This window comes from Polyodon spathula, chromosome 19 (genome assembly GCF_017654505.1).
Source record: "Polyodon spathula isolate WHYD16114869_AA chromosome 19, ASM1765450v1, whole genome shotgun sequence".
In the NCBI taxonomy this organism is placed as follows: Eukaryota; Metazoa; Chordata; class Actinopteri; order Acipenseriformes; family Polyodontidae; genus Polyodon; species Polyodon spathula.
In genome coordinates this window covers 8910482-8937166 of record NC_054552.1, presented here as the reverse complement: position 1 = coordinate 8937166, position 26685 = coordinate 8910482, and the positions used below count along the sequence as shown (strand labels likewise).

Genomic DNA, 26685 nt, shown 5'->3' with positions numbered 1-26685 from the left:
ACAGAGCTACTAACTAAAAGTGCACCTTGTCTCACTAATAAGAGAGCATCTCCTGTAGCTGTACAACCGAGCACACCTGTCACGTGGATGGGAACAATGTGTTGATGGAAAAGCATGTCTGACACTGACTGCAATACAATATATTAGAATGCCCCCAGTACAAGATGAAGGGAATATTTTTGTATTGTTTTTTTCAGTAGTAGGCCACACTGCCTCCCAGTCCACCAGCTTTAACTATAGCACATCCCAGTCCACCAACTCTAACAACTTGACCACAGTGCTCCCAATCTCTTAGAGCTAACCACTAGGCCACACAGCTGCCCAGTTCCCTGAGCTCTAACATCTCTGCCACGCTGTTTTCCAAGCCTGGTTAATGGAGAGGCCACAGGTTTCATTTTAGCCTGTTATTATATGTAACCGAGTAACTTCTCCTAGGAAGTGAATTCCAATCTGTCTTTGTTATCAATTACAGCTTGTCCTCTTACTCCCCTTGACCTCATCATAACTATTCAGTTTTAACAGAGAATGGACTGTTTCGCTAATCAGAGAGGAGTGTCGTTTCCAAGGAAACGGAAGTTGCTGATTTTTTCTCCATGTCAGACTTTCAGAGAAAGCAGAGAGGGGTGGGGGTTACAGAGACTGGAAAACAATACAGAATAAGAATTGTTAGCACAGCCTCCGAAAAAAACATCAAAAGAGCTGCCATCTCGTCTATTTTTGTTCTGGGCTGTTTTTTATTTCCTGTTTGTTTGATGTTAACAATTAACATTTTTTAAAAGATGAATCTAATATTTTAGGCCAGCTTTCTGTGCTATATGATGATTTTTACATTCAACATGCATTCCAGGGAAGCAAAATATGCAAATTATATGAAATGAATTTAATTATAAATTATAACACAAAGGAGTTAGACTACATTAGCGCCTTAAATAAATGAAATTATTTTGCAGAACGAATGACTCTTGTAAAATTAATCTTAAAAAGGACACAAAAAGAATGCATTCAGAATGCAGGAAAAGGAGTCCTATTTGTAAAGGGAATAAGAGCTCTACAGTGTAATTAGTCTGTAGAAGTCAACAATCCTGATCTAATCCATGCCTCGCAGCTCCTAGCCCCAGGCATCTGGCTGTGTCACGGCAGTGTAGACCCCTGCAGTGCTGCTTCCTTTACCTGCCTCCTGATTATTCTCCAGGGGTCAATAGACATATTAGCCTTTGCTGTGCCCCAGGCTAGTTCAGATACTGGGGTTCCTGCTGGTGGTCAGTCTGCAGCAGTTCAGACACTGCTATTCACTGTTTTAGGCTCTAAACAGAGGGATTTACAGCACAGGGTGGCTATAAAATCAGGTAAAAAAAGGTGGCATTATCCAAAATTTGTATAACACTAGAACCAAAAACAACAATATAATTCAGGGGGTGAATTCAATTGATCTGTATGCTAACATATCTAAATACCAACATATAACATTTACGGCCAAAAGTTATGAAAATCAAACATCAAGTAGGGGAATCTCTTTTAAGTATTTGTTTCTGTCAGTAAAAATATGAAAAAGCTCAGGAAGGTTCATACTGTATATGATTAATTAAAATGACAGATATTAAGCAAACAACTTGAGACTGTTTGAAAGACTTTACCAGCTTTGCAACAATAACCTACATTTTACGGTTATTAAAGAGCAGTGCAAAAGCTTCGAAAATCTTGTACTTTTGTTTCTCCTGGTTTTACCTCAGAGAATCTGAAGCTACAGAAGACAAGGTCTGTAGGCCTTAAAAAAAGTGTGGGTTTGCAACAACAGGACTCTAAAGAGTCTTTGATAATCGTTTGGTCCCTCCCCCCTGCCATTTTTCAGTGCGCTGCAGTGAACAGTGTCCACATCATTCTCATCAACCTCTCTCCCTTTGCAGGGGTTTGCTGTACCTCTCCTTGTTGAGGGCCATTCTGGGGGGGTCGAGGTTGGGGTTCTCCATGCACTCCATCTGGGGGCTGCGCAGGAAGTAGTAGAGGGTGTGCAGGGCGTCGGGGGACCAGGACACAGGCTGCTGACGACAGTGTCGAGCCGGGCTCAGGCCTGGCCGCACCGCACTCAGCCTCTGCATGTGGTGCATCGCCCGGGAGACGAGGTCACCTGAGAGACAAGGAGACACCAAGCGGGAGAGTCAGCACCCACATCCCAGAAACAGAGTCGGGGCAAAAAATACCTTCTCAAACGCTGGGGTATTGTTATGCTAACAACAACAAAGAAAAAAATAAACTATTTTTGTGCGTTTCTTTCATATACCGAGGTTTTGAATAGGGATAGCAAGACAAAAAGTAATTTGGTCAACTTAACAATTTAATATCATATTCTAAACAAAAAACTAAAATCTAAACAATACATCTTTTTTTTTTTTTAAATACACAATTATTTTACATAAAACGGCTAGTGTGCTCCCACTTACATACAGTAACTGTAACATTTAACACTGCACAACAGCAACATTACCACTTTCTTTTTGACAAACTGAGAAACAGTGTAAAGAAAGACAAATGTATGACGTGTATACCAGGGCTGGTTTGATCAGTAGCAGTGATAGCTGTAATGTATGGAGTGTATACCAGGGCTGGTTTGATCAGTAGCAGGGATAGCTGTAATGTACAGCGTGTATACCAGGGCTGATTTGATCAGTAGCAGGGATAGCTGTAATGTATGGCATGTATACCAGGGCTGGTTTGATCAGTAGCAGGGATAGCTGTAATGTATGGCATGTATACCAGGGCTGGTTTGATCAGTAGCAGGGATAGCTGTAATCTATGGCATGTATACCAGGGCTGGTTTGATCAGTAGCAGGGATAGCTGTAATGTATGGCATGTATACCAGGGCTGGTTTGATCAGTAGCAGGGATAGCTGTAATGTATGGCATGTGTACCAGGGCTGGTTTGATCAGTAGCAGTGATAGCTGTAATGTATGGCATGTGTACACCAGGGCTTTTTTGATCAGTAGCAGGGATAGCTGCTGTATTCTCATATTGTAATTTTTGCTCAGTGCTGTGGGGAAATAAGTGAAAGAGAGATGCATTCATCAGCAGTCACCAAAGAAAGCTAGAGCCACTTTGCCTTGTGTGCGTGAAAGGCAAACTGAAAATGCATGTGTTTAACTTGGCAGCCAGCGAGATCAGTCTAAATTAGATGGTCAGTCAGGAGGAGGGGGTGGGAGACTTCATTCACACTGAAACCAATTACTTTACAGTTAATTTTTAACCAAATAGCTTTAAATAGCAGAGAGAAGAGTCTCTGTGTCTTTTTAAACTCCCTTCACATCAATGGAGGGATTCTAAATGGCCTCTCTGTGTCCAGTAAAGTCTTCCACGCGCACTTGAAAGAATTCCTTGACCAGTGCCAGGGCAACGGATCCAGTAACCAGCTCTGCTCCAAAACTCAGGTGCTCCGAGATGAGTCTGGAATTCAAATTCTACCCGTTTTTTAAAAATGTTTTTATTTATTTATTTATTTGAAAAAAAAAAAAGATCTCGCACCCCCACCCCCCTGACCCACCTCTTTATCGCTGCCAAAAAACCTTAAGCCTGGAAAGTGAATGAGGGCACCCATTGACTCATATGTCCTGTGAGGGCTTGCCAGTGCCACAAGCCGGGGTAAGAAGGAGGGGTGCTGCTGTAAGAAATAAAGCTGTCTTTTTTCATTCATGAAGCTGGTTTATAAACGCTCCCTTGTGAGGGGTACAAGAGCAGAAGTGTTAAGCCAACCCGAAAGAAAAAGTTCTCCCCTCTCGTGGTATGAGTTGGAAAATAAACAAACCGCTGTGAGCTGCCAAAGAGCTGGGTTTGGGTGGTGGGGGGTGGGGCCGCCCCTGGCTGAGTTAATCGTAAGTGGCATGGAGCCTATAGCTATTTTACCGTTGAACTGGTTTGTCTTGAAAAAGCAAAAGTTTTAAAACTGAAAGTTTTAACTGAAAAAACTGAAAAAACTGACTGAATTTGTGCAGCCAAGAGAATGGGACATACCATTATTACACACATCGTTTTTTAACTGTCACAAATAAACTGAATACAGTGTTACTGCATCACGCATACAAATACATCATACATCTAGACACAATGTAGAATGAATAAAATAACGTATTGAGAGACATTCAACTTTTGTATTCATTATTTTCCACGGTCTGTTGTTAGTGGCCAATCCTGTTTAAATGATATCTGAGTAGAACTACAGCTCATGCAGGTTTTAAGAAATGTATTTAATCAACAAGTGACTGAGATGTATGGCTCTTCTAATTTAAAATGTCATTAAGATTTATGTGAGGAAAAAATTTAAGCTAGAACTCGGGCCAGCTGCCAAACCCCCAAAAAACATACGCAAAGTTCTTGTTTAGAATGCTGGTTTATTATAGCCCTTTACTATGACACACAGTCCATGGATAAGGCCTTTACACTTGAATTAAATCAATATGCCGACAGAATGCAGCAACAAGGTAATCTAATTTCAGTAAATGAAGCTACCTTAATAAAAACAAACTGACCTGCTCACAGAACCATCTAATTTAAAGGATCTTCCAGAAATTTACACTAAGACCCCTAGCCATAGGCTACAAGGCCCTTTTGAATCTAGCTGCTTAATAAGCATGGTCTTCCTCAAATTACTATCAAGCATCCCTTTTGCTTGTTTTGCAGCTTCGTCCAATTTTCTGTTTATCTAGTTTCACAGTGGTTTGGGACCTCAACTAACATTTATTTTCTTCCATTTCTTTTGCACTTGGCTGTTTTAGTCAATGGATATTATTTAGTAGAAACATGTACTATACAGACAAATTGCAAAAACCTGATATTTTTGTTTCAATCTCTAGGCTTAACAAGTGTAAAGAAATATCACAGTGGCTTTACTTTACAGGGTTTTTTCATTATTGTGTTCTGCGCCTGTCTGCCTGTCCGTGTGTCTGTCTGCCTGTCTGTTGGTGCGCCTGTCTGTCTGTGTGCAGACTCACTGAGCTCAGAGATGCTGCCCACGCAGGTGGCGAGAAGCGCCTGCTCCAGGGTGCGCAGCTCCAGCTGTGCGTAGGCGTCCTCGCGGCTGTCTGGGTTTGAAGAGCCCTCTGTGTAGAGGCTGAAGTGAGCAGGCAGGGACAGCACACCTAGAGAGACAAGAAGAGCAGCAGGGTGTTACAGCAGGTAAGGACGAGATCAGGAATTGTACTATACATAACATACACAAGAACAAGGTTGCTAGCAATGTTAGAATACATAAAGGTCTTAATTATTCTGAAAAATGTTTCCAACTATATTGAAATGCTTTTCATTTTGTTTAATTACACCTTTTTACAAGACAATTTCCACCTCTTGATTCACCAGTAGCCTTAAACAGTTTCCAATTTTGAAGCATCAGGTATTCATCTACTGAGATATTATGCTCTGGGTTTCACCTATATAGTAAAAACAAATAGCCCACTGTGATTGAAGCTATTAGTCCTTTGCTGTGGATAGTGCTATGGCAAAAGTCAACAACCTGCTTATTAACAAGTTGAAATAAGTGACAATATTATTACTGTGCCCGATAGCCTATTGTAAAAGTCCTGTTTGGGTGTATTTATAAAACATTGCACCATGTTTTCATTTTGGTTAATAAAACGCAATGCCAGCAGCCAAACCCGAAATGCACCAAATTGTTTAGAGCTGATGTAAGTGAAAGTTCAATGGCACACATATTGAGCTTTCAGCTATCAACAATAAAAAATAATTACAGTCAATCCACTTTCTACCTCAAAGTACACATATTTCACTCAAGTCTTTTGTTATAATTAAGGCTGTAACTCCCTTTGATCGTCAGATAGGCGTTCTGTGGTTTCTAAATGCAGACAAGAATTTCGGGAAGCCTCCTTTTTGCTGAACCCTTAATGATGGAACTCACCACCCTTTTCTGTTGAAACCTCTACTAAATATTACTAAATTAGAAGAAATGCTTTATGCAGCATCTTTATTCTCCCTGTTGTGACTTTTTTTACAAATTATGTTTTGTTGTTTTGTTTCGCTGTCTGGATTACAATAAGGACAGAGTATAAAACATTACAAAGCTTATTACAAGAGCTGATTTGGAAGGGGAGTACTCCAGCCACAGTAAATCTCTTTTGTAATGGCTGTATGCCCAGCATATCTCTCAGTGTAAAAGAGATGTATCATAGAGACAGGCAGCAACAAAGATGCCAAATATCTGATACAAAAAGACTCTTGGACAGTTCAGTCTCCAAAAAGTTTGAAAAAGTGTTTCTTAGTGAAATAATTCAAAATGTAAAAGGAGTGGGCTGAATTTCTCAGTCAAGTATTTAGTCTCAAGGGACAATTAGACTCCAGCGAAGCGAAGCCGACCTGGCCAATCCCAGCCCCTGAGACGTGTGCTACTGTACCCAGGATAATGACAGTCTCTCTGAGAGCAGACTGGCATTTCCTCAGCCGTCTACTGATGCGGGGTATACACTGGCGAGTTTCTGTTCATTAGCCTTCTAAGCAGATCTGTGAAGGTTATCCCCAATTAAAGCTCAGCCCAAGGTTTTCATGGGGAAGGAACACTGAGTCAGGGTTGAACTGATCAGCCTATACCCCTCCTGGATAAGCCACAGCTGAATTTAATTTTACAAATACATCACACATGCAATGAGTTTGCCTCGGCCCCCACACATAAAAAATGATTTCATAACAAGCCAATGATTTTATTATGATTGTGAAGCCTGAAGTGTTTAACTGGAGACTGAAGTCCACTATTTATCCACAGAAAATGTTCAGTGAAGTTCTAACTGAATAGATTCTCTCTGTCCACTAAAGAAATGGAGCATTACAAAACCACATTTCCATCTGCCACTGGGACTGACTTGAAAGCGATTTGAAACCAGACTCGTTCATTTCCATCAGCAGCAGATCGCGATCAGTTCATTTTCAAACAGCCACAGTTAGGATTGCAGGCTGGCCGAACTTGACCCCACCAACACGCACTGATGGTAAAAGCTACCTAATAAGTGCTCGATGAAAAGAACACAAGAGAGGCTGGATGAGAGAAATATATGGAAGGATATTCAAAAACACGGACAGTTGATCTTTGACCCAGTTTGATATTGGAACAAGATGAGATTAAGTTAAAGAAGCTTTCACGGTGCAGACAGAAATGTGGCATAATAGGGGCATCCAACGTGGAGGATAACAGTTTAGTTCCTTGAGAAACTTCTCAAAGTGGTTAATGAGAGGGCAGGAGAATGGGGTTAAAAACCTTAGGGAGCACAACGGTCTTTGAAGGAGGGATCAAATTGCTGTGTACAAGCAGGTACTCCTGGTCTGTAGGGTTGAAGGCCATTAGAAGAGGCATGCAAGGGAAGAAGGTTAACAGAACATAGACCTCACACATTGAGGGATGCAAAAGGATACGAAAAGTGTTTATCCACATTCAAATAGGAGAATTCATGTTTTGGAAGTAATTTTTTTAGTGTTCTTGTTTATGCAAATGTTCCTAGTTGTTACTGTAAATATTATTTGTGTACCATAAACAGGAATCCATCAGATAGGTGCTGATGCAAATATTGTATTGAATCAAGCTTAGAAAAAGAAGAATTGGTCTCCACCCCTTTCCTGTAACAGACAGAGTACAGAAAGATCATTGGAGGGCCGTTGGCAGTGCTGGTAGGAATGTGATTGAGTCGAGTGGAGAGTGCAGTCCTGATGCCTTCCTCAGAACTGCTGGCTTTACTTTCAGCTCAGACACTCTCACCAGCACTACTGAGCGTCTTTATAGTTGCGGATGCAGACATATTTAAATTGATTTTACATGCAGTTGAGTGATGAAATACCTCTATTATGACCACCAAGAAAAATGACCTAGAGAGCCTAATTATTATCACTTATAGGGGTAGATGTATGTACAGTGGCCATTTGTTTGTTCTTGCAGTTCTTACACCAGCTGCCCTACACTTGGACAAGTCTGAACACATCCCTGCTGTGTTAATTATGAGACAATGATATGAGTGCAGTAAGTATTAGTAAATTACTGAAACCAGTAATTCGACTAGCATGACTCTCTCCTTGTAAACGAATCTCGATTCACTGTATATTTACCAGAACGCTCAGGCTGGCTCTTTTATCAGCAAATGCAGCAAACTGAAAACACACGGCTACAATTAATAACATGTTGACTTTGAGAGCTTTCCGATGATGCGGGAATGAGCCAGGCCTCCTTTAACTGTTACTTTACAGAACGTTCTACTCCATTTGCAAAAGCAATGATATTAAAATAACCATGTATTGATAAACTAACGTCTCAATCAATGCTGTCTTCTTTAAACTGTCTTGAAAGATGTGTTTGAACTGAAGGTGGTAGGTTCTTGTTAAAAGAAGACCATGGTATTGCCATAGCAGTTGCTTACTTCCAGTATGCTTAATAATAGGTTGTTGCAAACAAGACTGAATATTCTGTTTGTTTATTTTTGACCAATAAGTCTAGTCTTGTTGAATTACCCTTTTCTGGCTAATTCTTCAGTATTTCACTTCTCCTACATCTAAAATGAGGAGAGGACACCCTTGAATATATTAGGGTCTCAATTGTAAGTATGTTTAGAGGCAAAGAGGAACAAAACCGATGTAATGGAATAAAATTGCAAATTCAGTGGATATATCCTCAGTAGAAACATGCATTTTTCTTTCTGTAACATATCAGTATATATATTATATATATATATATATATATTTATATATATATATATATATAATATATATATATTTGTTCCTATGGACTGGATTTACAAAGCATTTCTTGCAAGGAAAAATGAAAAATAAAAAAGATGAAAAATGCTAGTTCTGTAACATGACCAGGTTGTTTGCTTGCTACATAAAGAAATGTCCAAACCTTAATAAATCTATCCCAGTGTCTCTGGCATTCGGCTCTAGGTCGTGGCTCTTGAAAGTGGAGGTCTGACGCACTTTGGTGTGCTGAGAAACCACAGCAGCTGATAGAAGCACAGAGAGAGAGAGAGAGAGAGAGAGAGAGAGAGAGAGAGAGAGAGAGAGAGAGAGAGAGAGAGAGAGAGAGAGAGAGAGAGAGAGGAGAGAGAGAGAGAGAGAGAGAGAGAGAGAGCCTCTCTGTTCCAGACAAGGCTCCTGCCCGCACCTCTTACCATCTGAAACTACTTTACCAAGGTCAAGAAGCCAGGCAGGGCGATTACGCCGCTACAGTTACCTCAAATACATTTTAAGTGGCTTTAACTATGTAAGGCTTCGATTGTGTATAGAAAGGCATAAAAATGTGTTTTAGAACATAACTGGCAGAATCCATTTGACACTACGCCGCTGTGTGTACTCCACCCTTATTCCATGGTTGTTTAAAATAAAAGTCGAAACATATTTTTATGCACACTTTTATTTTTGCTCCTACACTGCTACAGTATTTAAATTAAATTCTGTATAATTATTGCTGGGATAAACATCACAACTCATATCTACACAATCGTGTGTAAATAGGACAGTTTCTGTTTTTATGTTGTTTAACTTGGTCATGCATACCTTTAGCATGTAAGCCACTTGATTGTGCATTTTTTATTTAGGTGGGGGTTTGAAATGGCTTTCAGTATAGCACTAGAAATAAGACTCCCATTGCATAGCGGTTTGATTTATTTCTGGTTTTACTAAGACACGCCAGAGCTTGTTACCTATGTACTGTGGCTAATCAAGCTCTTATTAAAACCTGGAATGGGTGAAACTGCTTTACAATAAACATCTTATTTTCATCCCTGCAGTGCCAGTCCTTAAAATTACAATTAGATTAAGTAACTGATGTCATTATGAGAAGAAATATCACCTAACTGCATTGCTAAAACTACTCTGAAGGGTACCTCCAAAGGAACTGTGACGCTTCCTTTAAATACAGTGAAAGAGCTTCGGCCCTGAGGACAGGCGTGCCCACAGGATGCATCCCCTCACTAGCACTTCACTCAATTAATCAACACTGGCGACGTCTGACAGCTGAAGTGTTTATTTTATTTGTCAATGTTGGCGAGTAATTCAACACTGCCCGGGCCTGAACAGAACACGTATGGTTTTAAAGCAATCTTCACTCTAAAGATCTTTCGGCTTTGTTGCGGTTTTGAGTATGGTTACACAAATGTAATGATATTTTGATATGGCAATTGTATTACAATCGTATAAACAAACACAGACTGGCAAACCATTGCAGTACTGGTATCAGATCAGTACCAGTGTGCTATAGTATCAGGACCATGATGCAAAACCTGTTGCCATTGCTGTGGTCAGCCTATGGTACTGCACCATTTACCAAAAATCTTCATGATTGGTTTACCATCAGAATTTCACTAATAAGGTGTAACAGTGCTTTATATGGATGAGACACTGCGTTATCTTCCAGTGTGCTGTGATATTGGCTTCTCATCACTCAGGACACTGAGTGGCGTGAAGTTAAGGTTGCTGACATGTCATCTGGAATACTTCATATTATGAGATTAAAGGTGAATGCTTCTGAATTGTGCCATGCAACCTACTTAGGAACAAGATTATTTAAAAATAACTTTTCTGCTGTTCGGGTGGCCACTGTGTGTACTTTTACTATTTTGTGCATATTGAAAAAGTATTTATATAAAAGTATATATATATAAATTGTGGCACTAATTATGTTAAGGGCTGGTAAACTCTCGATATGCTAATCCCTACTCTGTAATCCCTGGAATTCTTTTGACATTAGACAACTCTGACCCTTCCTGTTTAGAGTCAGTGCCGCCTGCCCTCAGCCTCTACCACCCTCTTTCACAGGATTCAATAAGGCGCTTGTTTAGACAACAGCCATGTTGTGAGAGGCCCGGGTTTCATGTGTAAAGGTAACACCCAGCAGCCCTGCTTTCCACTGCCGCACACAAGCCAGATCCTGCTAACACCTTCCTGCACAAGCAGGGTATGGGAAGAGTTAGGGTCTCAACCTGACTACAATCTATTGCATCAAATATACAATGATAGTATCAGTGTTTCCTCAGTTACTACGTTGGCTCAATCACATGCAGTCATGCTCTCCAGCCACGTCATGGAATTCAGAACAGACCTCCACGGAACAATGTGTAAACTCTGGGAACAAAAACTTAGTGTACTCAAAACAAGACAAATAAGCCAAGGTTGCTCTAATCAGAAACAGTTTTCTTATAAAATATATCAAGAGTAAACCAGTGAATAAAAAACTCAAAAATACAGTGTATCTCTGTTTATGGGTTACATGCACTGTTTTTTAAGCCACTTTAAAAACATTCAAAGACAGCTCTTGGCTTGGTCACATCCACTTGTGTCAATACTTCTGTACACAGAGGCTTACAGTCCAGAAAGCTTTCATTCAGTATAATTTTTCATGGTTTACAATAAACACACAATGACGACATCAAGAAATCCCTACAGACAAAGACAAAGCAAATAGTTTTAAACTGTTATCTCACTGCAAACTGTTATTCCCTAAAGAGGACTACACTAGCGTGCCGCAGAGATGCGTGCAAGTTCTTAATACTGCCTATTCATACTGTAGCACTCACCAGCTCTTCCCAAGGGTGCCTGTGTTTGATATCAATGCACTCTAAAACAACAACATCTTACTTAACATAATGGTACAGTGATTCTTATAATGGCACCCTCTATGGAGGAATCCTGCATCTCACTAATTTATAACCTGCCTCATCCGCCCGCTCAGTCAGTGCTCTCCTCTCACCTTGCACCCCCTCCCCCACCCCCCCTTGGTGTCCCAATGGGCCATACTTTCACTGAATGAGCTTTCTGTGCTTGCACTTTCCTTCAAGCTAACCTTTGCTAAGGCTCACTGATCCTTCTCTGTGCTGCTACCTCCCAGTGTTTGTAATGCCGCTCACAAAGATTGAACCTGACATGCCGATTTACCAGAGTCTATCAGCTGGGTTTTACAGGACGAGGAAGGGAGAGAAAGGGAAAAGGGAGGCCAGAGTAAGTGCTTCGATCTCTGTAATGTGCCTCCCTGATAACAGTAGTACTGTTCTTGTGATTTTAAGATTGTTCTTTCAGATGCAGCTTCTTCCCATCTATCTTGAAGCATGTTTTCCAAAACATCACAATATTCTCTCTCATGTAAGATGTCTAACGAGTTTAAAGTCTCGTATACTAAAGTGCACCATTGCGTTCAAGCAGCTGTCTTTTTATAAACCATTAGATGTATGCACAGATGTTTGCGTATGTGTTCTCCTTGTGGTCTTGCAGACTGTTCCACACCTCCAAAGACATCTCACGGCAACCCCCGACCACTCAGGAAATCAACTAGAACTTCAAGAACGTTTAGGTTAGGGGTTTCATAAACACTGCAGTATCTTACGCTAGTTTGGTTAAAGTATTGTTTTGTTCCTCTCTAACTAAGAGGGGGACAGTCTGTGTGCCCTAGATGACTGAACATAAAGGGAGCAATCTATGCGTTGCAGTAGGGCTATTTAGTGGCCCAGAGGATTCACTCAGATGCCAGAATGGAAAAAAAACAGAAATGACTTTAGAGACAGTCTGGTATATTGGTTTCAAATCCATCTGCCTCTCCTATAAAACTATAAAAAAACAGAAACTTTTTTAGCAGGAGCTGTTATTACCATGCCAAAGAATGCACAGAGATCCAACTCTCAGAGAAATCTTGCTGGTAAACACATTTCCTACTCAAAGTGGAAAAGGTCAAATTATAGCGGTCTCCAATAATTTTTTTTTAAAGCAACACCGTTTTTAAAAAAGAGAACTCTAACCAGAAACACATCTTTTTATTTCCATTTTTACTGGCCAATCAGTTTATTAGAATGAGAACAAAAGCTGCTGAATTTCTTTTGACTTTATTACTTGCGCTGAAGACTAAATTGGGGGAGAAAAAACTGTAACAATTAGAAGGCATAAGAAGAAGTTATAGCTGTCAAATTAAAATATGCTAACTTTGATCTTAAACCGCAATCAGTAAATGTTTACGTTTAAACAGTACATTCCAGCTTACTGAAGTTAGCGTACATGTTTGCAAAATGGCATACATGCGGCATTACTACTTAAATACTGAAGATTCCAGCTTGCTTCTTACTATCATCAGCCAGCTTGCAAAGGGAACTCTGGGAGGCCGGCTTGACCATTAAACGTCACAGGAGACCTGAACCTGTATGACCATGCCACTAGCCAAACCTGTTACAGAGTGTCCAAACAAGACAAAACATAAAACTAGAGGGGGCTAGTTATATTTTGCATTGCTGTACAAACAGATCCATTCTGGTCAACCTGTTTGTTCGCAACCTTGAATAGAGGGCTGTTTTGCCCAAAGCACATTTCTCCAGATGCCTTGTCTCATAGTTCCTTACTGTTGCTTGAGGAATGTTACATCCAGTAGCTGCGGGGGAGTCCAATAGATGTTGATGCTTTTATAGCCAACACGCCTCCAGTGTGAGATCTCTCACCCCCAGTGTGAGAAGGTGGATTGGGAGGCTACCGTAGCTTTCAATTGTTCATCCTTAAACTTAAAAGCCCAGTCATACGATTTACCTTTTTTAAAACCAGCTTTACTGAATTTTGTTGATTGTTGCTTCACTTAAACGCTGTTTTTATGTTCTACTTAATTTTTCTTCATATGTTGTTATCTTCTTTTGATATTATTTAAATATCATTTCAAGTTATGGATGGGTTTCCTAATACGATAGTAATAAAATATTTACCGAAGAGGAAAAGATGTCCAAGCAGTGCATCAAGTGGATAGGGTATAATTCTAAAGACGCTCAGATTAGCATACAGTCACAGCAGACAATTCTTTAGTTTCTGCAAAGACGCGCTGAGCTTGTTTGAAAGGTTAAAGTGTTAGAATTTAATAACTGGATAGAATTAAAAGCTTAGATGGACCTAATTAGAGAGATAAAAGATGGAACAAAGCTGTCTCTTCTAGACTAGCACAGGAGATATAGAATTTAACATGCAAAGTGATTAATTTATACTCCAGAATCGCCATGGAAGGTAGACAATCTTTCACAAATAGTCTTGCATGCATGCCACACACACACACACACACACACACACACACACACACACACACACACACACACACACACACACACACACACACACACACACATAGACATCTTATATACAGTGCTTATAGACCACCCCCTCTCAAAATGTTCACCTTTTGTTGCCTTATAGCCTGGAATTAAAATAAATTAAAAAAAAAAATTTTGTTAATTTATCAACACATCCTACCCCACAACTTCCAAGTGAAAAAAATATTCTAGAAATTTTTAGAAAATTAATTAAAAATAAAAACTGAACCTTCCTCCCTCTGCAAGAAAGCTGAAACTGGGATGGAAGTTCACCTTTCAGCATGACTACGACCCAAAGCACACAGCCAAAGCTACACTGGAGTGGCTAAGGAACAAAAAGGTAAATGCCCTTGAGTGGCCCAGTCAGAGCCCCGACCTAAATGCAATCGAAAATTTATGGCATGACTTGAACATTGCTGTCCATCAGCGCTCCCCAAGGAACTTGACAGAGCTTGAACAGTTTTGTAAAGAAGAATGGTCAAATATTGGCAAAGTTGGTAGAGACCTATCCCAACAGACTCACAGCTGTAATTGCTGACAAAGGTGCTTCCACCAAGTATTAACTCAGGTGGGTGGAGACTTATCCAATTATGTTTTATTTTCTTTCAGTTTTGTATTTTTAATATATAATATCTTTCTCAATAAAAACTTTTTTCCCCTTAACAGTGTGGAGTATGGCGTGTAGATAAGTGAAAAGAAAAAAATCCTCATTTAAATGCATGAAATGTAACCAGAATTTAAAATGCATCTAAATGGAATACTCTGAATAATAACTGTACTCCCAGTGTGCACTGCTGCAAATGTTACTCAATCAGAGGAAGAACAGGGTCACTCTATAAGCAAGAACAACCTTAAACAGTAAATGAAATAGGAACATCATTAAGTGTCTCTCTACTTAATAATTTATGAGTGTTTATGATTTAAGTCAGGTTACTATTTTACATTTATAGATGGATGGATTGACACAATAAGCTATTGATAAAGATGCCTTGTCAAAAGCTTGTCTACTGGGCTAAGTTTCTATAGTTTTACTCAGATTTCATGATTGAGTGTTTGAATGACAGATAGATATAGAGTGCTACTCCTAGCTACTGTATTACTTTTCATCTGGCCTGGCAAAAGATATGCATCAGTGAAAAGTCTACAAAAACCCCCAGCCTCAGGCTAGGCCAGACTTCAGAAGCTCTTTCCGAATGCCTGTGTTTTTAAAGGGGAATGGGGTCATGGGGTTTTTGAATTCTGCAGTAACACAACCTGACTCCTCCCCTGGGAATGATCCTCTCACTGTGAGAAGCTGAGTCTTCACTCAGCACTGCCGAGGCAGTGACTCACACACACACAGCTCCCAGCTCTCACTCTCCACAGATTAGACACTCCCTCATCAGCTGGACCCAGCATTGAGTGGCTGTCTCCTGCTGCTGATTGAAATGCACTCCCTGGTAGTGCTCTAACCTAACCTCTCCATACCTCTTCTCTTCAGCAAACTGTTGAGCGCTCACTAACTGACCCCATCATAGGACTCGTTACATAACCCTGACTAAAAATGAATGCGCATGTCAGCTTGCTATTGCAGATATGTTTGTTTTGTAAAATAATTGCCTGAATTCCCCTTTTTTGTAAAGGTAACTATGGATTCACTTTTGATTTCTTTTAACCGCTTTTTCTGAAGCATGACTGGACAATGTTTGATCCATTCCTGGTTTTACTATGAGTTTAATAAGCAAACACCTGAGCTTGTTAACTGCACTGTGGGTAATCGCACATGATAAAACCCGGAATGGGTGAAACTACTATTTCCATCCCTGCACTGGATTCCAATTGAAAGCAAAACCCACAGCTCCCAATTGTGCTGTAGCACGAATCCATTCAAAACTGGTTACGGTTTCATTGTGGGCTGCCGCACACCAGAGGATGCAACCAAGACTCCTTGTCTTATGCAAAGAACTGGTAATGAAGAGTTTCTAATCTGGCATGTCTGTTCAAACATAGCTGTTCCAGTTCTTATCACCCCTCGACAAACCAGAATAAATACAATCAGTAGGATATCCTTTGGTGTCTGTTTTTTTTTTTTAATTTCCTTATAATATTTCAAATTCTTCAAGTGCTAGTCAATATTATGCAAACTATACTAATACTACAATTTCTGGGGTTATTTTGTTGATCATCTTGCTGATGATCTTCAGTATAAATTGGAGCGAGATATGCATCTCAATATCCTTTTAAAATAAATAATAATTAAATGAATAATAATAATAATTTTAAATAATTCCAATTGATTTAAAAATGTGAATATATTTGCTCCTCTCTTAGTCCATCCCAGACACATCAGGCATTTTCTATTCCAAGCTTTGAATGAAATTAGTGCTCTGTTTAACTTTAAACAGATTTAACAGAATGCCTGTGGACCGGCACACACATTAGACACATGTTTTAATGGCACAGAGACACAGCAGACAGGAACCACTTGTTCTTATCGCTATAGCTTCTCATGTATTTCAATTAAAGCAGGAGGCAATTTGGTTTCTAAATCAGGCACAAGCAACCCATCCGGAAACCAACAGAGATCAGAGGCTTCCTGTCACTGTCCCCATGTGTGTGCCAGCACCGGGATCACAGAGGGGGCTTTCAGCACAAGAGCAGTGCATGAAACCTTTAGAGTGTATATAACTTCAACATGCAGTACATGGTGGGTTGCTATATAAGATGCAGACTCTGCTTCCTTTACTCAGTACACAAGCACTGAACTAGTTTTCACCACTTTAACAGCAACTCTATATTACCCAGGCTTGCACTGTCGCTTTAAACTGTCTTAAAGTATCTGTACCAATAAATGGAACACTACAAGTATGTACAGAACAACAGATAACTTGGTGACGCTGAGCTTTACCAGTGAAGTATAAAGGATGTTAAACTTTTATTCACCTCTTCATTACAGTACAATTTCAAAAGTCAACTGCAACAACTTTGATGTAATTCTTTATAATACTAAAGAACAATCCTAGCATGTCAGTGCACTGCAGTACATGTGCAGCACTTACAATCCTTATCCCCTTTTTATGAAGAAACACCCTTGTTTTGCTATGGATTTTGTAAGAATTAAATGTGACCCTGTATCAATATCTACGCTTTCTCAATGCTTACAAAGTCAGAGCTTCTAATTTCATTTATCTTAATTCTTTCAACATTTTAAAGAGATCACAGGGAAAAAAAAAATGACTCAGGTCAGAACGGCAGGTTTTAAACTACTATAACATTTGATCCCTTTGTTACTGTTCAAACACCACAGCTTAGAGGTTTGACTTGGAAAATAACTCCACTCAACACAAACGACCAGTTAACCAGTCCGGGCCTGGGTATGCACCCTTATTTCCTTATAACTGACTTTCAAATAAGACACTAAAATTATTTGATTAGCTATAGTACGGCTGTCTTTTTACAAAGTTACTTTGTTGAGAGAGTTAAGTGGCTCCGTTCAGTTGCGGTACTCTTTTCACGCTATACAGTTCTTAATACAGTGCTCCCAGTGTGTAATAAATACATTCGTGCAGCCCATTCTCATCCCCTCCCCCAGCGACAGGTGCTCCATGTCTTCAGAAGGTCAGCTCCAGGTTGGTTCTTTTGAAGAGCGGATTCAAAGGAGAGAGAAGACCTAGGCTGCAGATCAAACACGCAGCTGTCTGAAATGTGTCACTGTGCTGCCAGTCCCCCGGAATTCACTGCCTTTAATCTAGTCGATAGCTCCCCATTTCAATCCTTTATAAAAGTTTACCACTGTAATTTTGCACTTTTCCCATGGTTATACTATGCATTTATCCTAGTTTATTCTGGTTTGGCCATGTTTGTTAATATGCTTTACCATACCTTGTTATTCTTTAAAATGCTTGCCTATGCTCACCATGCATTCACTGTGCATTATTACATGCTGCTGTACTTTTACTATGGGGAACCTTCATAAGGAATGTTTTTATATAGAATTAATATACCTTTCCTTTACATTTGTACGCTGTTTGTAACAGTTCATAGTCTAACTGCTACACTAATTTTAATAATTTCCCCCATAGATGCATCTATCTAGATTTTAGCACATATGGAATGCTAACTGTTGTCATTGGCTTCCTCATTCCAGAAAATGGAAATTCACCAGCCGTAGGAAATGGATAGCTGCGTCTGGCATCGTTGTTTGATTAAAAGACTGTTCTACTGTACAGTAAGTAACAATTCTTAAATTAATTTGATTTACTCAGTAGATACAAGGATATTTTTTCAGAAATACAGGCAGCAGATGCCACTATTCCACCCTCACCAGAGCAGGTCTGTAAAACTGAAACCGCACAGTTGTTTCTACATCTTACAGAAATGGAAAACTTTCTCGTATGACATGATCACAGTCCCGTGCCAATAGCTGTAAAAATGATTAATCTTTGATATATTTTATACAGGTTAAAAATTCCACTTGGACTCAAAATCTGTTTAGCAGAAGATACCTGCTGGCATTTAGGGATTTAAAGGTGTAGTGTTCCATAATGGTTTTAAAAATATATATATATATATATATATATATATATATATATATATATATATATATATATATATATATATATATAAATATATATATATATTTAGTTATTAAAATTTTATCCTTTTGATATTACATTTTTTTCTTTCGAGATGTGTCAAGTGTATTGTGGGACTGTAATACTGGCCAAGGTGTTATCTCTGGTTAAACTCGACAAAGAAATAACTATCCCAGTTTCCACAGCCGCAGCGCTTGAATTAAGTTTAAGGAAAGGTCATGTTTACTTCATGAATCAGTTGCATTTGCATTGCACGACAGTAAACCAATGTTAGCGCCCTGGATGAGAGGGAAATGTGCTTATCTACGAGTATCCGCACACCCCTATTATGAGCCCACAGTGATACTATATAATATTAGCTGTTTAATAAACAAACATGGAGCATTCTGTTTTACCAAGTGACCTTCAATGGCAATGCAGTGTAAGGAAATGCCACAGCATATTGTGCTTCTAGTGCTGTTGATTATGTCATCTGCAAATGGTTTAATTAATTTACATTGTTTAAAAGATTGGAATTGACCATTTACTAAAAATAGTAAAGGCATCTGTCAGGCATTTTAGTCACATGCTGATAGGTAAGAGTCAGTCTCCTGGTTAACACATCAGTCACAATGCAGCAAGCTGCTCACACCATTATGCTGAATGTCTAAATATACAAAATGAATTAAAATAAAAGATTAAAAACACTAAAAGCACCATCCGTCACAGTGCTGGAGTAATGATTAGGTGCTGGAAATACATACTGCAATTCATCCTGGGGCTAATTAAGTAAGTAAGTAAATAAATAAATAACCTTGCCACACTCCAAACAACATCAGTCACACACTGCTGGGGTGCTAATGTAGAGTAGCCAGGATGTCTTGCTCACTTGAACTGGAGTGTCCTGTCAAAGAGGATTTTGTAACCTTTTAAAAAGCAGTAACTTAGCCCTCTAGAACTAGTTTAAACATACAATACAATAAAAACAAGTTTTTCATTTAGTTCTATTTTTTATGGATATGCTTTTTTAGAGCATTTTACTGCACTGGGGAATCAAACTGAATTGCATTAAATGCTGATCTGTTGTTATCCACAAATTACCCCTAAAAATAACCACAGCAATTTTCTTTATTTCACCCACATATCGACTCTGCATGGCATTGCATTCCAAGTTACTGTGTCCAAAATGCTGCAGTTAACGGCCCTATACAGTAAGGTTTTGAATTGAATTTCCTAGTCGCTCTCTTTATTTTTTGCCCGCCAATGTGCATTGAAAGGTAACAGTTTTCTCACAGCGAGTTATAAATACAAATACAGTGTATTATACTAGGCTGTGCCTTTTTCAGCTATCGCACAACCAGTAATTAAAACAAAACACAAACAGCTACACAAGGTTACAGCGATTCCTGCCAAACTGGAGCAGAGAAGGCCAGTTACAATTTGTACTTGTCTTTGTGGAATAGCAAGCAGTACAAAAGAGCCCCACTGGAAAGTAATGTCACACTCTGGAGCTTATTATCAGGCTCTGTGCCTGAAGAAAGAAATCGAGCTAGATAGAAAGCGAAAGACATGCCCTTTCAGTACCTCCTTGGCCCCACTGTCAGTCTCCCACGAGAACTGTACGCATCGGTCCCTGAGACAATACCGCTGTGGGAATGACTGTCATTGCATCTTCCATATCCTCTAAAGCCCTGCCTGAGGGGAACATGTTTTGGAAAGCTGTAGTATTTGAAGAATCAGGAATGGATCGAATGTTATAGCAGTATAAAACTGAAGACGACTGAGAGAAACGCAGCTTAAAAAACTCTTTCCTCAAGGCATTAAGAATAAACGGTTGCCATGGTAGATTTGCAGTTTAATTTTGCAGTTTAATGATTTCTCCATTAGATGCTTTGCTATACATGTTTAACCATGCTTGCTTATGCCTTACTATGCCACTTTGCTATTATTTTACCCTGGTGTACCACAGTAAACTATTTTCAATTGTTAATCTGATTGGTCACTGGGAGTGGGCAGCTGTTTCTCCAGCTGTTTCTCGAGCACTCTCAAGAAGAACCGGAACACAAAATTATAAGTAACCTAAATTAAAATTGAATGTCGGTAGTACACTTTTGGTGTGATGATGACATTGAAATTTGCAGCAACACCACACACACAAAAAAAAAGCTACTTATGCAAAGTTTAGCTTTTAGGTGCCATATTATAGTATTTATATTGTAGTGAGTCCTTTATTAGTATAAAACTCATTTTAAGTATGTTTTTGAACACCAGAAAATGATGCTTGCCTTTTATCCTGTATATAATGATGCAAAATCTCAAAGGAGATTTTAAGATTTTAACTAACGTGGTTTATAGTCACATCATGAGCAAATGAAAAAAGGAAACATTACTAATTTATTCTGTTTTTGAACCTAACCGCTCACCAAGAAAAAATATTCAAATGTTCAGACTATTAACCCCTGACCCTGCTGGGCATATGAATCAATATCTCGGTTCCAGCAACAGGTTATTATAACCAATTACAGTATCCTGGCTGGAGGCTAAATATGCTTCCCTCAGTCCAATAAAAACAATAAGTACTCGGGCAGCTTAGTACAATACACAGGGCCAGGTGTAAAAGAGCGATACTCTTTATTTTTTTAAATGTTCATACACGGAACGATTTGGAAGGCGACAGGCGATACTGTATTATGAAATTTCAGATCCGTGGTATATATCCAGCCACGACATTATTTCATTTATCTGTCAGTGTTAAAGCAGGAAAATATTGAATCTCGAAAAACCTCTGGAACAATTTAAAAGTTAATAATTTAACAGCAGGAAATGTGCAAGAAATGCCAGGGGATTTTATACATTGCATTTTGGCCACGCACACACATACAGTAAAATGAGTAGCCCTCTCCAGACATTAACTGCTGTGTACATTTTGACAAGAGTGCAATTGACAAGGACTCCCGCATAACCAGATATTGTTCATTTCAAGCAGTGGAATGGAAAGGGGAACATAACATGAAGCAGATGAACGTTTTGGCTAGCCCTAGTCAAAATACCAGGTTGACAAAGCAGCAACCATTTGCCTGAGTACAATTCTCTAAACATCCATGAGAGATATGCTGATAAAGTTGAAAAAAGTCCTGTTCAAGTAAGCTAAAGAGATTTGTATTAAGCCTTCCTGAGTCGAATAAATAGCACATCACAAGCAGATCACGTCTGGAATTGTTCAATTCAATTCCAGGTGGGGCGAGTTCGTAGGGGTAACCTTATCCAGGTCTGCAGGGGGAATGCTGCAGGTTTTAATCAGGAATCTCAGCATGGGGTGATTAGTGGAGACCTTCACTGAAACAAATCTGTTTCTACTTAGAGCTGCAGCCACAGTGATGGTATTGCGAATCACCAGCACAACTTAACAGTTTTAATAATTTCCAACAGCACACAGCAAACCCTTTTACACACCAATGCATGTTTAGAATTTCTGAGAACACTACCATATGTATGCAAGATGATGCAATAAAGCAAGAAGATCCATGTTTTTTAGAAGGAGATGTCACTAGGACCACTTTTTTAAAGGTTTATAAGCCTTTAGGGTCTTCTGATAGTCACAATAATTTAGTGGCAACTTTTTGTTCACAGTGGAAATCCTGGTATGTGAGAGACAGGGTGCTGAATCGGGTGGTGGCAGTGGTGACGGTGGTGGGGGGGGGGGGTCTGTTGGTTGATGGAAGTTGAGATAAGGCAAAAAACTTGTTCAGGAATTTTTTATAAAGTTTTCTGCTCAGCAAAAAAAGCTACAACTTATTTCCCATTCCTACCTTATCTCGACTACCTACTCCATTTAGAACTCTCTATTTATAACTATGTTGATATTCATGAGGGAAAAAAATCTATCATTTCATTTATCAATTACTGTTAAGTATAGAACACTATAACAAATAATCAAAAGATTTCTATGGCTTTATCCTTTGATCTTACAGTTGATCAACTGTACAATTCAGCAACTTCCTTCATCGAATAGACCTGTGGACACCTAAAACAAACGCACACACTCACTTGACACACATACATACTATACATACATACATACATGCACACATGCACACACTAACGTGTAATCACACACACACATGCATACAGTACAGACCTTGGAATAACTTTGCAGCAAGGCTCTGCAAAATCATTCCAAACTTTCATGCTTCTGCTTTGTGAAGCTCAGAAACTCCAATCACTCTGCAGGAGGTAGGAAACAGACCCACCCCACCCCCCGAAACCCAAAACCCCAAACCCCTTCCTTGCGGAGCATGCCAGCACAGTTCCTTCTCGCCTGTTATTTTCGTTCTGGATCAGCGACGGTCACTACGTGTGCCATAAAAAAAAGCTACAGAACATAAAACCTGATCCTTGGGGTGGGGAGAGGGGGTGGAATCTCTGAAGTTATGATTTTTAGTCATGCCAGTAATTAAATACACATTGCAGTAAAGGTATTGTAAGCTGTGGAACATAATTACATTTATTTTAATAAGCTTCCATCTCTGTCCTCTGGTCGTGGTCACTGTGCTGAACAGACATGAAAGTGGTGGACTTCAATACAGTGCATACACTTATGTATGAGTGTGTTCCTATTCAGTAATCTCATGCGCTTGTATGTGGGACTATTTTATCAGAGAGAGGAAAGCTAAAACACATCAGCAGATCACCTAGGATGTATTTGTGAGTTCAGGAGTGAAATTCTATGAGACTGTGAACCTGGATCCATTTTATCTCATCTATGGCAACACCCAGCACTGTATCCTCAAACTAATAACTTAAGAACAAAGGCATTGAGGAAGCATGAACCACAGAAGCAGTTCTCAGTCAAAGTTCCAGCTGCAGTCATCCCCAGAGCTCAGAGTGTAGGTTGGGGGGGGGGGGCTCCTTCCCAACCTGTCAGAGAGATAGTACTAAAATATCACTTGGAGACTGCCAGGGCGGAAGCCAGCTGGTCTTGCTCCCACTCTGAAAACATACATTGTTTCACTTGGAGTCCAGTCCGGTCAAATGAAGGGAACTTGGGGATTGTCTTAAAATTTCCCTGTGTGAATTCCACAGCAGCCACGAACAAACCAACTTCCCATCTGGGCCGGCACATTTTATAATCACGGCACCCTTCGCGCGCGCGCGCGTGCGTGTGTGTGTGTGTGTGTATACATTGACATGCAAAGTGGTGAATTTCTACTGTTTTCTTTGGTGCGGAAATTCATTTAAACTGACGTTTGAATTGAACAGGACACAAATGAGACAAAGGAGAACTGTACAAGATTTAGCAAGCTATTTATATTACTGGACACAAGTAAGGTTTGCTCATTTTGCTTTATCAGGAGTGTTCCTTAAACTCAGGTCAACCCCCCTGTTCTTCTTGTATCTCCGTGTATAATTTAGAGCAAAATCCAATGTATGGACTCTGGAGACATTGACAGGATATATATAAGTTATTATAAAGGGATCAGCTATATAAAGATATAAAGGTCATTCCAGCTCAAGTGGACCACATTCTCGGAGGGGTGTTTCCTTCATTTGTGGTTAATGATTAGATGGAAAAAGGAACCAGGGTGGGTGTTTTTAGCCATTCTACTGAAGAACAAGAATCAACTGAAAAACGAGATCACTTCGGTATCCATGTGGGAGGCAGCAGCTCCAATGAGCAGGAAAGATGTCCAGGCCGCCAATCATTCAGCATCCCTGCACTTTTCCACATTTGTTTCTACTTTATTTTTCTGACAGCTTGGAAACATCTATCACATGTTAATGTAAACAGTTGTCACTTGTCTATTTGCAGTATACACAAAAGGCATAAAACATTCATGTTGATTGAGTCTGGCTTTCACACTTGACTGCAGCCTGTTTACAATATATCATACAGAAAAACAAAAAAATGCTGTTAAAAACCAACAGCATTTTCACTGCCGTCATCTTCAGGTAACAAAGATGATGTTGTTATTTAAAGGGGACCTGCACCCAAAAGGGAAATTGCAGATTTCAAAGCACAATAAAATGTAATCCTGTTTCCTGCTGTTTTGCAGTCTTAGACTACACCTGTGTAAAAGAACACTTGCTTCTGGTTTTCCACTTTTTCAAAAGGGACAGTTCTGTTGTTGTTTTCAAACAAACAATAAACAACTCAGAATTTCAAAACTACAGTGTTCCATACCATGTTCAATTTGATACCGGTACTGTAGCTGTTCACCAAAGTTTTCCATGCACTGGTCCAGCTTTCTGTCTAATGTAAAATAAACACAAGCACCCCTTGTGGTTTTGCTTGCACTGTAGTTGAAAGAAATGGCAAAATAAAAAAGCCATTCAGAAAGCCGGTTAATTTATTTTCTCTTTTTTTCTTATTTGCACTTTTCAGTAGAACAGATAGCCTTTTCTACTTATTATGGGATTCGTCAAACTTCAAACCAGTTGTGTAATTGTTGGCCATTTTCCCGCCCTACCCCTGATTTCCTGTCTGGGTCTAGTTTCCATAGAGATGACAGAAACTGCAGCATATGGAGGCTTCTGCAGCTGGTAGGCCTAGGCCCAAAGCCCAAACCCTAAAGCCTGGTGCCACATGTAGGTCATCCTCCAAACAGACACTGTATCTACGAGCACACTGGCTTTAACTTAGGCCCTTTAAATAAATTTAAACAACCTCAGCCCTTTGAAATTCAAACAGCATGTGCCTAAATGGAATAAAATATGGTATATTTATACAATGTCAAGTTGATTAGTCCAGACAACTTATAGAGAAAAATAATTGATACAAGTCTGGATTTTCCTCACATTTTTTCTACCTAAAGATCAGGGCTATCAATCACCAGAAGAACTGCAGGTGGCTTTGAGACTGCAGTGCATTTGGTTTTCAGAACAAAAACCTTAAAACTAGGACCTGTACAGCCAACAGACTGTTGCACAGGAAAACAAAATTCACAGCACCTTCTTCTTCAAGTTCTTCTATAGGTGTTTTGCAGCTCAAATGTAATTTATTTTTTTTTTTTTGTAAAGGGGTTACAAAAAATGAGAATATTGTTGCAGGCTGCTTGCACAGAAGATATTGCATTGAAACAAAAAATACGAAAATAACACAAACGCAACTTAACCAACATATTCTTTAAAATCAAAACGGCTGAGCACCATTTGTGATTGCGGGCCCTTTCAAGAATTAATTGCAAGGGAGAGGCAGCCACATCTCGCTCCCATATGGTATTCAACAGCTGGTGAAAGAAGCCTGATTACACCCTTTGAATATGGACAGGTGAATATTGTCACATTACCCGAACAATTATTCAGTTAAGAAATACCCACTAAATGAATTTGACGCTTTCCTGCTTGTCATAAACTGTACTTCGTGTACATGTACTATGATTAAAGACAATTTAGGGTGTCCTGTTTTGTTGTTGTTTTTTTAATGAATGAAACAACATTGTGTCACTAAAATTACAACAGTGCTTTAGCCCAACAGAGATGCCACTATGTGCCTATCTTAACAACAAGGCTAGACTGAAGGCTCTCAAGACAGTGACTGAGCTGGGAGATGAAACAGGGATCTCCGCATTCCGTCCTCAGCTCTAACTCCAGGCCTCATTGCCTCTTTGCAGAATCCCTCTGCAAACAAAAACTCTCGCTTTCCTGCTGTCTTTCCTTTATCTGTTTGGTTTCGCTTGCCAGTTGTTTCGATGTTTAGTGTGCAGAATTCTTTCCTCTTCCTATCCTGTTTGGTACATAACTTGCTCTTTGTTCATCTCAAGTACTTCAACCCCTATCTTTTCTCCTCACGTTCCCCCCTACTCCACTATTTCACTACATCATTCCCCTCTCATCCTCTTTTTAGTACAAGCCAACATATTTCCCAGTTTCACCACTGCATTTCCAATGCCCATTGCTTTCTACAAGCAGGTTCATTTCAGCAGTGTTTAATGAAAGGTAACAAACTAGCAAAGAGGAACAAATTGTTACTTTAAAAGAAGAACAAATTGTTACAGGTGGACATGGTCAAACCTATGACTAATGATCTTACTCTGTTTCACATTTACATGCACGGTGCCATCCA

The 26685-nt window shown here is 39.5% G+C and overlaps 1 protein-coding gene across 1 annotated transcript in view; it reads right to left on the bottom strand.

Annotated features, from left to right (window-relative positions):
- The window catches only part of LOC121294944 (ankyrin repeat and BTB/POZ domain-containing protein 2-like), a 41449-nt gene that overhangs the window by 10533 nt on the left and 4231 nt on the right, over window positions 1-26685 (bottom strand). The window contains exons 2-3 of the mRNA XM_041219180.1: window positions 4978-5124; window positions 1918-2125 (exon numbers count right to left, since the gene is read on the bottom strand). Of these exons, the coding sequence (XP_041075114.1) occupies window positions 1918-2125; window positions 4978-5124 (355 nt within the window). The remainder of the gene's footprint in view (window positions 1-1917; window positions 2126-4977; window positions 5125-26685) is intronic.